This window comes from Nansenia antarctica (genome assembly GCF_963989245.1).
Source record: "Nansenia antarctica genome assembly, chromosome: 2".
In the NCBI taxonomy this organism is placed as follows: domain Eukaryota; kingdom Metazoa; phylum Chordata; class Actinopteri; order Argentiniformes; family Microstomatidae; genus Nansenia; species Nansenia antarctica.
Window position 1 is genome coordinate 59,370,048 of NC_137675.1, and position 17,755 is coordinate 59,387,802.

At 44.4% G+C, this 17,755-nt stretch overlaps 1 protein-coding gene across 1 annotated transcript in view; it reads right to left on the minus strand.

The window, feature by feature from the left end:
• The window catches only part of smg1 (SMG1 nonsense mediated mRNA decay associated PI3K related kinase), a gene marked incomplete at its 5' end in the record, with an annotated part of 54,142 nt that extends 37,012 nt beyond the window's left edge, over positions 1-17,130 (minus strand). Inside the window, 12 exons of the mRNA XM_080524022.1 lie at positions 2,036-2,137; positions 6,767-6,988; positions 9,899-10,072; positions 10,338-10,435; positions 10,549-10,621; positions 10,989-11,114; positions 12,258-12,471; positions 12,639-12,697; positions 13,115-13,251; positions 13,496-13,648; positions 15,410-15,567; positions 17,054-17,130. Coding sequence (XP_080380148.1) covers positions 2,036-2,137; positions 6,767-6,988; positions 9,899-10,072; positions 10,338-10,435; positions 10,549-10,621; positions 10,989-11,114; positions 12,258-12,471; positions 12,639-12,697; positions 13,115-13,251; positions 13,496-13,648; positions 15,410-15,567; positions 17,054-17,130 — 1,593 coding nt within the window. The remainder of the gene's footprint in view (positions 1-2,035; positions 2,138-6,766; positions 6,989-9,898; positions 10,073-10,337; positions 10,436-10,548; positions 10,622-10,988; positions 11,115-12,257; positions 12,472-12,638; positions 12,698-13,114; positions 13,252-13,495; positions 13,649-15,409; positions 15,568-17,053) is intronic.
• Positions 17,131-17,755: the final 625 nt, after the last annotated feature.

The following is a 17,755-nucleotide window of genomic DNA, read 5'->3' on the forward strand; positions in this document are numbered from 1 at the left end:
GTCGTCGCATTTTTTTTTTTTTTTTTTACCTTTATTTAACCAGGCAAACATGTTACATTTTGTAGCTGAAATAAGCGATAAGCATTCGTTTTTCTTCCCTGAAGCTGCCACTGGCTAGCGTCTCCCAGTGTCTTTGATGTACATGCGCAGTGTCGGTCATCCGGGGCACACGTGACATCCCCGGAAAAACAAACAGAGAAATGTCTTCCCATCCTCGTACCTCTAAAGTGTGGGGGCATTTCAACCACAACGTTGAAAAAAAGAATGTAAAATATACAATTCGCAAAGCTGAACTCGCTTATCATGGCAGCACGTCTATGATGCGCGAGCATCTAAAAAGGAAGCACGTTGTGGCAGATGACGAGGAAGACGATGGCTCGTCTCGGTAAGCTAGTTAGCGGCTAATGATATTGTTACGTTAAAAGCCTTCTTACATTATTTTACGTTATGTGCTGTAGGAGGAGGTGGTAGAAAAGTTTGACATCTCGCCTGCCAAAATAACGCACATTAGGGGCGTTTCCCCAGTCCCACACTATCAAAGCTGGCAAAATCTTTTCTGTGCATCCCTGCAACCTCCACACCATCCGAGAGGATCTTCTCTGCAGCAGGGAACATCTGCTCTCAAAAGAGAGCAAGCCTCTCTCCAGAACATGTGGAAATGCTGACTTTCCTCACTATGAATGAATAGTCCACACAGGAGAGAAACAATTTCTTTGCTCAGTCTCCTGCACTTTTCTTTGTTATGTTATTTGATTGAGACCAAACCTTTTCTCTACAAACATTTCTTTTTGTGGATAATTGCTCTTTTTTAGTTGCCTTAGTGCCTACCTCATTTTATTTTGCAGCACTATTCAATACATTTAAAATGTATGTTTGATGCCAGAGATGAGTGAAGCAAAGCAAAACTTTTGTACTCTGTACAAGTATTTATTTTTGTTTTTGTATTCTTTTGGTTGCCTAGTGCCTAGCCTACCTCATTTTACTCAGCAGTTTGCACTCTCTACTACTCTTTACATTACATTGCATGCAAGTGATGCCAGAAATAAATCTGCAAAGTTCATTAAAATATCTATTTTTGAGTGAACAATCATTTTAATTGTCTTTATTTTTAGTTAGCACATGCCTACAACAACAACTAACAACTTCAAGCTAAATTTAGAAGCTGATTTAGAAGATGCTAAATAAGAGCGATTGAGTAATTGTGCGATAAGCTGTAATTTATGATCCGATTAGTCGACTAACCGTTAAAATAATCGGTGACTAGTCGACTATGAAAATAATCGTTTGTGGCAGCCCTAGGAGATTCATGAAATTTACCCCCCCCCCCCCTCACAGCAACTGTGAGTGGAAAAAAGAAATCTCTCAGGAGATCAGGATACGTAATACTGCATCATTACAAAGGTCATAAAATAACATGTATAGTCAAACCAATAAAAACAATTAATAAAAAAGAAGAATAGAGTAACCGCCACCACAACAACAACAACAAACAAATTAATTAGCCACCAAACGATTGTTTAAATAGGTAATTGTTCTTGTCCTTGAGGGAGTAGCACAATGAACACATGACTGACACATTTTTTTTATTTAATTTTTTTACACACCTCAATAATCAGCACAACGATTATAAGAACAAGCACCTGGTTTGCTGGCGCACTAAAAAGTTCTCACGCATGTGCTTCACCTCCACTTCCACCTAAGCTTTATTTTGAGCCAGGAAAAGCCCTGACCAAGGAGGAATCCTGTAGGTCTCACCTGAATACAAGTTGGCTTCTATTCAACTTTCTTGTACGACGTGCATTCCAGTCAAACTAAGAGACAGCTAGAGGCACAAACACACCCACACTGTTCTACTCTTGATTTAGGAAACACACACACCTCACCCCATTTCAACTAGGTGCTGTGTTCCACCTCTCCTACTGTAAACCTGGTTTTGATGTCTTATCACCCTCCCACACACACTTCTCTTGCTGGTGTAAATGGGTTTAACGATAACCTTGCACACATGCATGCATGCGCACACACACACACACACCTCTTTCTCCCTGTGGAAACGTAGCTCCAGTAGCTGAGAGGTTGGTGCCAGCAGCTTCTCCACAAACGAGGCAGGCAACTTGGTGTTGACCTGGTCCACAATCTGAAACACAGAAAGAGCGAAGGGTATCATCAGACAGAACCAGGGTTTCCGTTAGAAAAATTTGCCGTCGGACATCGTGTCCGGGAAGAATTCGATTTACCGGACAAACGTGATATATTCCGGTCATCATATTAAAATATAATAAAAAATTTTTTTTGCAAAATCATATTTTTTTTTCTTCTCCAAATCTAATATAGCTGTTTGTCGCGGTGATTACTGTTGTGTAGCGGCCTATATATGCCATTTAATGTCTATTTCTCATCCGATACGATTAGATGCGAGCTATATAATATATAATAATATAACATGATTTGACGGATGCGCGCTATGCCATGCGTCAAATCCAGCGCTGAACGGGCGCCTCACTGGGAACTGAACAGACAGCATCGATCAATGAACGGACTCCACATTACGTTAACTGAAGTTTGTTAAATTGTTTGGGATTAATGTGAGTTTTCTATTTTCTCTTTCCAGTTTTACCTTTTTTTTTAAAATCAATAAAACAACGTCATTTCTATAAGTCTCGCTGGTTGGGAAGGCATTTCGTTTAGCTCGGGAGTATGACAATGGGAAGAACATAACTGTATAACTGAATGACAACAAATGTATGAGTAATGAGTAAAACAATGTCACTTTTATAGTATGTTGTTTAACTTGCCGTTCGGTCGCCATGGCTCTAGTGTGTGTAGCAGCTTCAGCTAGCTGGCTAGAAACTTCTAGGGGTGCGTTCGTAAACACGCTCTGAGAGCGCCGGAGCGCACGCTGGCTTCGATGTCACAGAGCGACCGAGTCGTTCGATTGGACGAGAGGCGTTCCGCGAGTGCTGATCGGATTTCCAGAGCGTGTTTACGAACGCACCCATAGATGGGAAATCAAGAAACCGTATTACTATGGTGGACGGGTTGGCAGGGTTGCCAGATAGGCATGGGTTACCGCCGAATGGGCTACTGTGTTTAAGCGGTAATAGACTGGTTAAGCTGTAATCCCATCTGGCATCAATCCCATGTGGCACCTGTGCGCTGTTTCGCATAGGCCGGCCTACACATTAGGAGTCATCATCATGCCGGTGTCAAATCATATCATAATAAAAGAAATACATAGCCTATATATTCGTCTTTTTTAAAATAGAAGGAATCAGAATGTGAACTTTAGCGAATTGTATTCAAAGGGAATTATTTTTACCGGACAATATGTCCGACGACTTTTCAATATGTCGGACTTCAACAAAATTTACCGGACAAAGACCGGTAATTGCCGGTTAACGGAAACCCAGGACAGAACACGTCATAATTGCTTTGATGTGATCTTTAACACTGTGTGAGAACACTAATAACACACATTGATAACACTGCCAGTGAGACCAGGTAACACTTAGGGTCTGGAGTTGTTCATAGCCATGATCAGTGTGAACAGGCTCTAGACTGGTTTGGTACTACCAGTGTGTAAATAGGCTCTAGACTGGTTTGGTACTACCAGTGTGTAAATAGGCTCTAGACTGGTTTGGTTCTGTTCCTACCAGTGTGTAAACAGGCTCTAGACTGGTTTGGTACTACCAGTGTAAATAGGCTCTAGACTGGTTTGGTACTACCAGTGTGTAAATAGGCTCTAGACTGGTTTGGTTCTGTTCCTACCAGTGTGTAAACAGGCTCTAGACTGGTTTGGTACTACCAGTGTAAATAGGCTCTAGACTGGTTTGGTACTACCAGTGTAAATAGGCTCTAGACTGGTTTGGTACTACCAGTGTAAATAGGCTCTAGACTGGTTTGGTACTACCAGTGTAAACAGGCTCTAGACTGGTTTGGTACCACCAGTGTAAACGGGCTCTAGACTGGTTTGGTACCACCAGTGTAAACAGGCTCTAGACTGGTTTGGTACCACCAGTGTAAACAGGCTCTAGACTGGTTTGGTACCACCAGTGTAAACAGGCTCTAGACTGGTTTGGTACTACCAGTGTAAATAGGCTCTAGACTGGTTTGGTACTACCAGTGTAAACAGGCTCTAGACTGGTTTGGTACTACCAGTGTAAATAGGCTCTAGACTGGTTTGGTACTACCAGTGTAAACAGGCTCTAGACTGGTTTGGTACCACCAGTGTAAACAGGCTCTAGACTGGTTTGGTACTACCAGTGTAAACAGGCTCTAGACTGGTTTGGTACTACCAGTGTAAATAGGCCAGTGTTTCCTCTACATGCATTTATTGGTGGCGGGCCGCCACGAATGAATTTCCTCCGCCACGAATTGATTCAGTGCACAAAACAAAACAAAACAAAAAAAAACAAAAAAGTTCGCAAAAAATCATTTTAGCTGATTAAAATATATCTGATCCTAGATCAGCGCTATAATGGTGCACCTAAATCCACACCCATCTCTCACTAACCGCTGATCCAAAATCAGATTAATGACATTCAGTTGACGACGTGACACAAGGGCTCCTGATTGGTCTAAATGTGAACTGTGGTATTATTGTTATTGTGTACAGGCCACCGTAGTAACATCAGGGGGGTATTCCATCAACATCGCTAAAGGGAAAATCCAGGTTTAGTCTGATAAATCTCGCGAGAGTTCTTAAAAATATCCAGGCATATTCTGATAGGTCTCGCGAGAGTTATCAAAAATAAGCCAGGATTTTCCTTTAGCGACGTTGATGGAATACCCCCCAGGTCAGGTGGGCAGGCTACGACGAGACAACAAGAGACCGGTATTGTAGAGCTTACAGAGCGAGTTAAAATAAAGACACTTACATTGAAATACAGAAGGACTCACGTGTATGTTTAATAGAATAACACGACATGGTGTCAGAAGTCCTGTAAGTGAGTGTTAGAGTTAGATCGGCCGACAAGTGTCATTTGAGCTCGTGACGGTGAGAAGGGAGAAGAAAAGATGGATGCTAATGCTAACGCGGGAGCAGCTGCAGTCCAGAGAACGGCGCCAGTTTCAAGTGCTACGTTAGCAGACATTAGCAAGTCAAAAAACGATTCTTATGTGCCGTCACTTTAGCAACGACACAGTATTGTCAAGGGGAAAAGAAGGGGAAACGATTTTTTTATTGACAACGGAATTACATGCTGGAAAAACATGCAGCTAAAATTCAGGGAACATTTGGACAATAAGAGACACACGGGAGAAGTACGGGAAAACAGGGCTCATGTGGGTCTCATCAAAGGTAAGAGTTTGTTTTCTTTAACTCAGCTGATACTCAGCTGTTTACCGAATGCTCCATCTGACTGTGATTTTACTTCTGTAATGTGGTGGGTTGACATAATTCACGCACGGAACTATAGGTTGAGACTATTGTTCCGTCCGTAGTACCCAAGTTGTTTAGACTGTTCTATTTACTGCTTGAGTGTGTTGTTGACAATCGTTCATGTCCTTCATTAAACGTTTAGCTTTGTCATTTGATACGCCGCCTACGACTACCATCTCTCCGCACTACAGTAAACAGTTAATCAGTAACGTTAGCCGCTTTTGTGCTCATGTAGGCCTACTTCGTATTATATTATAGCTGATGATCTTTGTGTGTGTGTATGTGACTGTCAGTCACAAGTTTATATTCTGTATATCCATTTTTTTTTTTTTTTGGCCATCCTCTAGTTTTGGCTGTGATTAGAAAAGAAAAAAATAAAAGAAAAAATGTGATCGTTGTTTTGAGCGCGCGTGCGCGTTTCATGCGCGTGCACGCGGAAAAAATCGCGCGCGTAGCGCGTGCGGTCACGGCCATCCGCCACCATTGTAAAAATTCCTGGAGGAAACACTGTAGGCTCTAGACTGGTTTGGTACTACCAGTGTAAATAGGCTCTAGACTGGTTTGGTACTAGGGCTGCAACGGTTAGTCGACTAGTCACGACTAATCGATTACGAAAATTCGTCGACGTGAATTGTTGTTGTCGACTAATCGCATAAAAAATTTATATTTAAAAAAACGTTTTTTTTTTTTTTTTTTTTAAACGGGAGCCATGCAAGAATCAGCTGGGGAAGTTTTAACTAACGTTGTTAGCCAACTGGCTAACGTTATATTGTTAGGGTCGTAATGTTTATGTTAGCTTTACTGTTACATGTTGGAAAACAACGTCTCATGGACAGGGCTGTACATGCTATGAGCGTTTGTGCTATTAATTTATTTGCCCTGTGGCACGCATGTGACAGACAGAGGCGCTTGTATGTAACGTTACGTAGCAGGGGTTTTCCATGTTGAAGCCAGGAGAACGCGAGATGAAATGAAGTGAGGGGTGGTCGCTATTAAAATACCAGGTAGTCATGGTGGATGATCATGAATGATGCTTGATAAGTGAATGCTATTTCAATTATGTTGAGTCCACCAGCGAGCTGTCTGTAAGATAAACAGCGCCAAGCGTAGCCTACTAACGTGAGCTGTCTGTAGTCTAGCCAGCAATGCTAGCTAGCCAGTCAACTAGCTCTGTGAGCAGCTGTAGCTTGGCGTAACGTTAGGTTAGATAGCTAGTTAAGCCGGATTTATGCTTCTGCGTCGCCATTTACGCGCAGCGAAAAGCCACACGACTAATCGAAAAAATAATCGACAGATTAGTCGACTACCAAAATAATCGTTAGTTGCAGCCCTATTTGGTACCACCAGTGTAAACAGGCTCTAGACTGATCTGGGTGTGTTTCTCACCAGGGTGACGAGGCTGAGCACGGCCAGGCTGTAGTCGGGCCCGCAGGCCTTGCAGCAGTCCAGCTGGTCCAGGCCGTAGGTGATGACCGCCTCCGTCAGCTGGGCCGACGGGTCCAGGCTCACCAGCAGAACACTCACACACTCGTTCCCTGCCGTCAGAACCGCCTCTGAGAACAGCACTTGCTTTGCCGTGGTGACGCACGCCAGTACACGATTCAGAACCTGGCCGGGGGAGAGAGAGAAAGAGAGAGAGAGAGAGACAGATGGGAGGGAGATAGAGGGGAGAGGTGCGTGGGAGAGGAGGGAAAGATGGGGTTGATACGGTTGTGCTGATGTTAAGACATTTCCTGCAGTGTGTGTGTGTGTGTGTGTCTGTTCATCAGTAACGTATCTTTGTCCGGTAAAATCTGTTGAAGTCCGACATATTTAAACCTCTTCGGTCATAATGTCCGGTGAAAATAATTCCCTCTAAGCACAATTTGCTAAAATTAATTTGTCACATATTCTGATTCCTTCTACATTAAAAAAGACGAATATATAGGCTATTTTTTTTTTTTGATTATTAACTCATTGACTGCCAAAGACGCCAATTGGCGTCTTATAGAATAGTAACGTTGACTGCCAAAGACGCCAATTGGCGTCTTATAGATTTTATTTTATTTTTCGCGGGGATCGCGTTATTGACATGTTCTACACCTACTTAGCGAGAGAATTTCAGACTTGGGTGTAATGTATTTCGGTCTCAGATGGGGGCAGTAGTTCGATAAAAGCCTGGAGAAGGAAGTGGCTTGCTGTGGGTTGTAGTAATGGCGAAACGGATCAGGGTATGTGCCAAACGCGGCGCGGAGCATTGCGGCGCGGAGCATTGCGGCCATCGCGCGACTCTTCAAACAGTTCAGAGTCGGATGATACAGAAAAAGTGCAGAAAAAAAAAAAAAAAAAACTGTTCTGCAGAAAAAGCTCGTTTTCTCTGTTTATTGGTCAAAATCAGGTGTTTTTGCTGAAACCACCCTATGTTCTACGGCCGATTTCTAAACACTCAAAGAGGCTAGAAACAAACTTTCTTTTGCTGATGAAAGAAGAGAGTCTAAAGTTTCGGTAGATATGTTCAATGTTTATGTAGTCCGAAAAGTCAATATTTGGTGGGTCTTCAAAGTTCAGCGAAAATGCCCCAAAAGTCTGGCAGTGTGGAGCTCTCCGCTCTGAACATGGCTGGCAGTCAAAGAGTTAATGTGTAGACTAGCCTACGCGATGAACAAACAGCGGCAGGGTTGCCAGATGGGATTGACAATTTACAGCCTAACTAGTCCGCTAAATCAGTGTTTTTCAACCTTTTTTGTGCCACGGCACATTTCTTACCTTGAAAAAATCCCACGGCACACCGCCATCCCAAATGTTACAAAATGATACATAGTAGCCTATCATATACGTAACATTATAAGAACTTGTCGTTATACTCACTCAGTGCGAAGCCTGGCCCTGTATGTTGGCCCTGTATGTTGGCCATGTATGCGAGCCTTGCGCACAATTTGTCACTTGCAAGCAGCTTTGCGTCATCACACTTCTCATCAGTTAAAAGGTTTTCAGCTCCTCAAAACACGCGGGTGGCACTTTTCCGCGGGACAATCATCGGACCGCCGTATGGAGCAATAACGTCTTATGCTCCGCTCCCGTCTCTTCACATAATGCTGCAAATAAGCGGCTTTTCAGAGGTCTTATTTTTACAAAGTTTACCATACGAACAACAGCATTCAACACATCAGATATCTCCGCTGGGAAGTCTCGGCAACATAGCTGCTGCTCCATCAGTGCAGACACTTACGCAGCTGTTCCACTGAAGTCCTCCCTGTTCGACATACTCTGATGTGATCTGAAATATTTCCTCCCCTGTTGTTTTTTTATGCAATGTCTTGCAAAAAATAAATTTTCTGTGATTGTGTCTCCATCCACAAAGCGTGCATTGGCCAAGAGTTGAGCCAAGACTCAAGTTGCAAAGCAAACTGCCCACTGCCACGTATCTTCTCCAAAACAACATTTTCGATGTCTGCAGACATGTCAGCAATGCGTCTGGCAATCGTCTTAATCGAGAGGGGAACTTTGGAAATGTCTTTAATGACATCAGAGCTAAGCATCGTGTTCACAATGGCTTTGCAGTCCAGTAATATTAATGTCTCTCTTAGGGTGTGTTCTCACTAGAACATTTGCTTCACTTGGAATCAGAGTTTTTGATAAAATTCGCTTTGCTCTGCGTCGTTTAGAGCTGTGAGAACGTGCATTCGCAAGTTGCCTGTTTCTGTAGTCTGTGTCCTTGTTTTGGAGTGACGGGTGTTTTGTTTGCAGATTGTGTCTAAGCTTGCTAGGGACCATGGCACCGTTTGATAGCTGTCCACCACAAAGCACAATGGAGTCGGTGCAGCAGGATCTTTCTTCAAATATTTATCCATCTTCTTTTTCTATATTTTCTCTCTAGTTTCTATTCTTTAATTTTTATTTCTTGTCCACTTTATAAAAAATTAAAAAACAAACAAAAATGATGCAGGATGAACTTAAACAAGTGAGGAAAACTTGTAAAGTGAATGAAATGAACCTATGAAATGTAATGTACAGTCCTGCAATAAAGTATAAAAAAATAAATAATATCCATCTTTGTTGTTAGCATTGTCACATAAAAATCAACAACGTCAGATTAAGCTATTAATCGCGCTACCGCCACCTACAGGCCTACCACCTACGCGCAACCATACAAGAGCTGTATGAAATCTTTTTTTTTTCGCGCCTTCATTTTTCTGGACCAATTAAGTGGAATTTGATCATTTCCCACAGCACATCTGATGATCTCTCACGGCACACCGCTAAACCCAGTAGCCCATTCGGCGGTAACCCGCCCCATCTGGCAACCCTGTCTCACAACGGCGCGAGTAGTTTGTGGTTTGCGGAGAAAGGTACCTTTCAGGAGTAGTTGTGAGGGATAAATTCATCAGTTAATTTAGTTTGATCTAGTCTAAATAAAACGACTGCAGTGACCGGAGTCAAGGTTACTGTTCTGCGTGTTTTGGATGTGCTAGAGCACAGTGACCACTGAGAGCCGTGAGATGCGGCTAGTATCTCTGGTGTGTGAGTGTGTCTCCTTACATCAGTGACGTAGGCCTCTGTGATGGGAGGACCCCTGATGGGGTTGAAGCGTTGACCGATGCTGCGGACCACCGTACTGAACACTCTGAGCAGAGCCGCCAGCTTGGGGAGAGACACCGTGGGCGGGGGGATGTCCTCGTCCACCGCCTCCCCTGACCCCACGTGGCCCAGATCCTAAAAACACGATTAGACAAGGGGACAAGTTGGATTTGAGGAAAACATTTTGTTTTTGATTTTTTTCCCCCCAAAATTGTGAGGTTCCGTTGAGCAGACACTTGTATCCGAAGTAACTTACAATACAGTTGAGTGCTTCTGTTTGTTTGTACATTGTTTTCCGCAGGTCTAGAAGCCATGATCTAGGCATTGCTAGCACAGTGCTCTACCAACTGCCACAAATAAATGTTCTATCAAACTGCAAGCAAATGTGGTGATGTCCTACCTCTGCATAGGCCTCCATATCCTCAAGAAACTGTCCCAACAGGGTGGTTGAGAAGGTCAGGTCAGCCACCCAGAACTGCTCCAAGCTCTGCAGCCAGCCTGGACACAGAAATAAAATCAAAGGTCACGGACGCACACGGACACACACGGACGCACACGGACACACACGGACACACACAGGAAAAGATGCAAATGGTTTAATTTCCACTCACCTGAGACCTGGAGAGTGAGTGACTGCTTCTGTGTATGGTCAATGTGCCAGCCCACCAAGATATCCACTGTGTCCTACAAGATCAGAGGTACGGTCAGTGAAAATACACAGACACACACACACTTCTCACCTGAGACCATCAGGAGTTCATTTCTAAGACTGGTTGGTAGAGAAAGCGAGAGAGACAGAGAAAGAGAAAGGAAAAAGGGAGATGGAGAGTCTCAAAGGACAGAACGCCTGGGCATGTGTGAGAAGGAGAGAGGTGTAGAGACAGGAGGAAGAGAAAAACACAGGCAGATGCTCAAGCGCTACTGTGTGTACCCCAGTGTATTTCTTTTAATCTGTAGGTATGGCTCATCATATGAGTGAGTGTGTGTCTTGTCACACTAAAGTTGGCAATGATGAGGAGCGAGCGTGTATGTGTGTGTGTGTCACACTCACTCTGAAGTTGGTGCTGAAGACGTGAGGGTAGCAGCGAGCCACCTGCAGGATGCATTTGACGCTCTGGCAGAGCAGCTCCGGCGTGTCCAGGTTCTCCAGGATGGACTGTAGACTGCTCATCACCAGCTGGAGAACGGCAAACGCACAGTCAGTTTCCAGACTCTCATACAGACATTTGAAATACTTCAATCTGCACCAAAACTGCTGCCGACATGAATGAATGGTCTTTATTGTCATTGCTATAGTACAGGTACCAAACAACGAAATTTGGGAGGGGTGGCTCCCCTGGTGCTAGGAAAGAAAAAAAACTAAAAAAAAACAAGAAGGGAAAGGAGCTGGTTTACATAAATAAAGGCTATGTACACTATCCACTATACTATACTGTACAGATAAAACACTGTGCTGTACTCTATGCTATGCTATACCTATTCTAACATTTCCTATTTCTCTGCAGCCTTATGTACCCTAGGGTTGTCATATTGCACATAGTGTTATTGCACATTCATTTAAAGTGTCGCAGTTTGCAGGCTTGAAATGTACACATTTGTGCCTCAGCACTACACCTGATTTTTCAATCCAGCAGCTGCCATCAATCCGTCCAGACTGTCCAGGGCCCAGAACCTAGGTCTTTGCTGTGTTCAGGGCCTGGATGGCCCTGGGGTAGAAAAGTTATGTCCAGGCTATCCTGCAGTCTTTCGAAGAAAGCTTATTAATTCAGCATCTCCGCCATTGAAAGGCCAGCACAGTCATCAAAACGAAGGGACTGCTACTTTAATACAGCCAGGGCTGCGCTGAAACATAACTTTCCTACCGACAACATTAACCTATAACTGACCTAATGGAATACATACCATCTCAGCATTTGTATTTCTACTCTCTCCCCCAACCACTCAGAGACTCACCCTCACTCTCCACTTTTAAATCCACCTCAAAACCTACCTGTTCTCCCACGCATACAACCTCCCCTACCCCTAACCATCTCCCCTAACCCTGCCACCCCCTTCCCCCGCTGGACATTGCTGCCGTGTTCCCCGTTACCGTGTTCCCCGTTCGTTAACTCTGTGTTCTACGTGCTCATGTTATCTGTTGCTTCTTTGATTTCTGTATTTTCCCATATTGTCAGCGTCTTTGAGCCTCGGAAAAGCACTATATAAATATAATTAATTATTATAATTAATTCAACACGTTGGTTCTACTGCTTCAGAGCTACTCAAATTAAATCTCTCTTGATACCGATTCAGAGCTGCATTTATTTGCATGACGGCCGACCTGCATGACGGGCGAGAAGGCCTTCCTCTCTCCAGCCGCCTCCAGGGCACGGTAGGCCGCCACCAGGTACAGCAGCTTCACCTCGTCCCGGCCGCACGAGCTGAACTTGAGGAACATCCACTTGAAGATGCGCTCCGCCTCGTAGCTCAGCGACGTACACAGCAGGCCGAGACACGCAGCCGCCTCCTGGCGCAGCTCTGACAGCAGCTTGCTGCTATAGGGGGGAAGGGGGGTTAGGAAGTATGCATGTTTATCCACTCTTCAATTGACTGGGTCAGTAACAGAGCTTCATTTCCGTGGGCGGGGAGGGGCGTTGGTGCTGACGCCGAAGCTTCGGTAAAGAGAGGGAGAAGGGAGGGGCCATGGGAAACTTCCTCTTACCTTTCATTTAAAATATCATTCAGGGTACTCAGGATCGTATCCAACTGTTTCACCAGGGCCTGGAAGAGGGGAAACTTTCATTGTCAGTGAACACAATCCAACAGGACGCCTCGAGAGGCAGCTGCACTTAAAGCGGTGTTCCATCCGCCACCTCATAAATAAAGCCGTGCAGCACAAGTCTAAAAACAGACGTGGGTTATCTGGGGTTCGACTGACAGGCGACAACAATACCGGGGGTGTGGCAGAAAGCCATGCCATAGCCCCTCGAGTCCCCGACCATTGCTATGCCACAGTCCCTCATATAGACACAGGCCTAGATAACCCAGCCACCTGAGGGGCGTCCTTAACACGCCTACCAATAAAACCTGATCTGAGACAAATGCAACAACAACTTAAAAACAAATCACTATACCAATAACATTGGACTGACTAATTTACTGACACAGATCGACTGATTTATGGAGCGAGTGACTGACCACTTTGTTTTCGGAGTGGGTGATGAACTCCTTCAGCTGTCTGAGGGTGGCCAGGCGGCGGTCCCTGTCGTCCTCCCGGGACACGCGGCGCAGGAGGTTGGCCAGCCGAGACTCATCTGAGTGAGCCATCCCTCTGTCTGCAGCAGGAGGAGGAGGATCACCGTTATATGGGAAACTAGAAGGTTTCGCTTCTTGTTCAACGGCATGGATTTAGAAACCGGCATTGCGATTTCGCTAGCCTACATTACAGTGTAATACTTTTAGGTATATCAACAACAAAAAATATTATCAGAATTGTTAAAGACACATGAGATGAATAGATGCTGTTCAGATTGGCACCAGTCTAGAAACCAACCCTGCACAGCTGTCCTGGAGCCTTACCCTGTGATTTCCTCATGTCCTTTGAAGCTAAAGCACGGTTTCCATGCTGAAAAGTGGTCAAGTCAGTGGTCACATCATTGGTCCTCAACTCTTGCCCCAGCGACTTCCAACCAAAAGTATTTTCACAGAGACCTCCGTCAGCTTCGTATCCACCTGTGAGCGGCCAGAGGGAGAAAGAGAGAAAAGTTAGGCTAGGTAACACTGAGAGAAATGTTATTGCAATTCAAACGTTTAGTCAAGACATACAGCAGGTCAAGCCCAACCATAACTATGGTCATAATGCTGTTGATACATTTGCTTTCTTCTCATTGTCCAGCATATGTCACATGTGGACAGACGCAATTCATCTCTCAAACATTTTAGCGACACCTGTCTGGAGGCAGGTAACTCCCTCTGAGTTACTGTATCTATACATGGATATATCTACCAACTAAGCCAGAGGTTTTTCCTGACCACCACATATGACTGGAGCAAGAAAAAACTCCTTGGTTTCTGGCCTTGCAACTTATTAATAATGTGTTCTACCTATAGGATCAAAGTAAACAAAATGTTCTGTGAGTCAACATGCTAGAGGAGGAAGCTGTCATTGTAGTTTAAACTATACAAGCTGCATGCTAGTTTAAAGTATACAAGCTTCCTTTTTTGACACCCACTACAGTACCTTTCTCTAAACAACAGCTAGTAGACCACAGACACAAAAAGGGAAATGTGCACAATATTCACCATTGTTATCAAAAGAAATTAAATACACCAGTACTACCCCCCCGTCTTTGTGACTAATGAGGAAGAGCTGGGAGGTAGAGATCTTCCCGAAACAGATTTCCTAGCCGACCGGATTATTTCAATAGACCAGAACCTGAACAGACTCCACTGGTCCGGTTCTAGCCCGATCTGATTAGACCAGAGTGGTTTAAAAAAATTGTCTAGAAACAAACTTTCTCCCTAGTAACATGAGCTGGCAAAGCTGGCAATGTATGCCCGCAGCCGCAGTTGGAATGAATGATTGAATGTGTCATGACAAATACGACTGGGGAAACTAAATATTAGCATATAACGTGATTGTTTAGCCCAAATGCGATGAGGTGCTCAGTGCTCACCTTACTCCACCTTGCATTATGTTGCACTTCCTCTCGATATGTGATGACTGTGTAGCAGGTGCTAGTTTTGATATTGATATGCTGACAACTATATGACAACGGTCTCATGAGCAGAGCTGTTTATTGGGTCCGGGGGGGTACGCTCAGGTAAATCAGGTCAGTGTCCATCAGCTGTGACATGTGAACAATACCCGAGCTGAACACATGGAGACCTCTAGCTGGAGGTGCCAAAACCTGAATTTCAGGGCAGACAGATTGATGGGAAGATACAGGGCTTTCCTGATTTGGTAGAAACTGATTTAATCTGAAACTGACTTTCTCTTTCACTTCCTCACCAGAAACTTGCCCTGAGACTCAATGCTGAGGAAGAGAGAGGAACTGTCAGAGAGGCCAGCATGTAGGGCCTATCTTACCGTACACCATAATAGTAACGCAATAACTATTCATGGTGAAAAAGCAAATGCATGCATCGGGTGTGCAAACAGGGTCAAAGGCTGTGACCCTGTTCAAATATGTTTAATGGCATATTCCTTTCTTCTTTGAAAAAATCAGTCAGCATTGTAGCATAAGCCTTGCTTTCACTTATCGCCAAAAAGTGAGAGAACTTAAACACTAAGCATTATTTCAAGGAATAGGGGATACAAGACTTGTGTGTGTATATATATATATATATATATATATATATATATATATATATATATATATATAAAATATATACACAAACAGGACCATAGTCTCGCTGGTCCCATTGACAGACTCATCTTGCTCTTTTCAGAATAGTCCAACATTGCCTCTGAGAAAAAAATAGTGCACCCACCCCCTTCATCGAGTGTGTCGGCGGCTGTGAAGGCATCGTTGTGCGGTGGTGGGGAGCCAGGCCGGTCCGAGGGCGCAGAGTCGTAGATAGCTGCTGGACCGAGGTCTCGGGAGGCGCTGCACTTCACACCGTCCTGGCTAGCTGACACACTGTCGCCTCTGGACCACAAACACAGTCAGTGAAATCCACCACACATTGAAGACACAGCAGGCACATAATGCTCAATCATTAAAAATGACAATTTAGGTTGGGTTCGTAAGCCCAGAAGCCTACTACTTCAATGTCACACTTAGCAACCTTCTAATTTGCAATAACCAAATGTGTTCAGGTCCAGGCTACAGACTTCAAATAGATCTGGATCCCTCCGAATTTGACAATTGGTAGCAAGTAAAGGTAGAGTTGTAGCACTAATATTCACCCTGTCAACATTCCTTTCTTAACAGAAATGCATAAACGGAACTGAACTGAATGTTCTGAAGCACCTTCACCGAAAGCTGTCAATATTGTCTTGATGTGTAAATCAATAGAACTTTCTCCCGTCCTGAACGCACTTGCACGTTAAACTTGATTGATATGCAATTGGAGACATGCAGAACAGATGCACGTCAATCGCTGACAGCCTAAATCCAAATCGTTCCTCCACTACACTAGCCGTACGCTAACGTTAGCTCGTTAGCCAGCTTGGTAGCTAGCAGTCATAAAAAGGGTGGCGCCGCGCGTAGCAAATGAGACCGTTAATTAGCTAAATACACCCGACTAATAGCGGGTTAACGTGAAGTATCTGACGTTACCAGATGACAAACTGATTGGGTGAAATGAGATCGGATCGTGACAAACGACACTGTTTACCAACAGCTGCTAGCCAACTAGCTAGCTAACGTCAGCTACCTGCCTAAAGCATTGTTTTGGCTAACTGAGATCAGCTAGCAGCAAACCGACACTATAACACACCAGTGAACGTGACTTCGTAATGTATGCTACTGTTGCCAAGCTTGTCCACACACCATCCTCGTCGCAAGCCCGATCACACAACAGCTAACAAGCACATCTGCGCGGCAGACAAAGGTAGAGACCTAGCTAAATAGAAGTAGCTGAATAGCTGACGTTAGCTGGTTAATAACATGGGCGCCACGACGCGCCATGAGAACCAGTTAGCTGTCGTTATCCTGGATAGTAATGCGAAATGCAGTTGTTAGATTGTCCTTGTCTATGTGGCTAGGCACTAATATTAACATAACTCTACGCTAGCTTGTGACGTCAGCAGAGTGCGTTATGTACCAACAGCTAAACTGCTAACTGGAAAGACAACTGGCGTTAGCTAGCTAGCTAGCTTGTCAGCATAACTTAGCAAGTTAGCTAGATAGCAACTGGCTAACTAGCTTGCTAATGAACAAGAGGAATGCACTTTTTTTTTAAATCTGAGAATGGGACACATATAAACTAGTTACTAGACATCTTAGGCCGCTACAGTGTGTTATTGTTATTGGCTTGTTACACAAGGGCAACACATCATTGCTAACGCTACTACAAAGCAGATTCCCCTCCTCACGTGTGCCACCAGAGAGGCTAAATAAAGAAGCTGAGGTTAGGCCCAGCGGATCCCCGGTCTATGTTAGACTGATGCGCCCGTGGCGCGATACCAACCTGGGCTGACAATCATTCCAGGTTCGCTGCAGTTTGTGGGCGCTGCTAAGCCGAGACCCAATGGATTTGCGGCTCATTACCTTTGCGAGAACAGCATGACCCGCTCTCAACGGGAATACAAATCCGTGTACAAGTGTACTTTCCCGTGTGTTTTTTTATTTCATGTCCATTAATGGATCCGCCACTGCTACCAGTGAGCGTTATGTTTTGTGTCGGGTCGGCCTCCTCTCGTTTTTCTTGCTCCCCACTCCTTCTTCGAATCCTGTTGATAGTGTGGTCTTTCCCCCTGGTCTTTATAGCAGTGCCATCTGTCGGACAACGAACGCCCAGCAGCTAATCAACTCTTGGTAAATGACAAATTATTGCAACCAGAAAAGCTTTGTTGAAAGGAGATCTAATGCAAGCAACTGACCCTCAATCAACACAATTGTCTATGTTCCCACTGCCAGCTAGTTTAGTATGAGCAGGTCTATTTTCCTACTGCTAGCTAGTTTATTGTGAGCAGATATTTTTTCATTTTTGCACATCGCTTGGAATATGAGGTTGCTTAGCGACAGCATCACGAGTGTAGGAGTGTGAGTCGTGAGTAGCCACGGTAGGGGTGGAATGGGATCATGCGAATGCACATCAAGCGATGCTTCATATGTCCCCCCCAGCGTAATCGTTTGAGGGGTGGTCGTGGTGCTCAGTACACACACACAC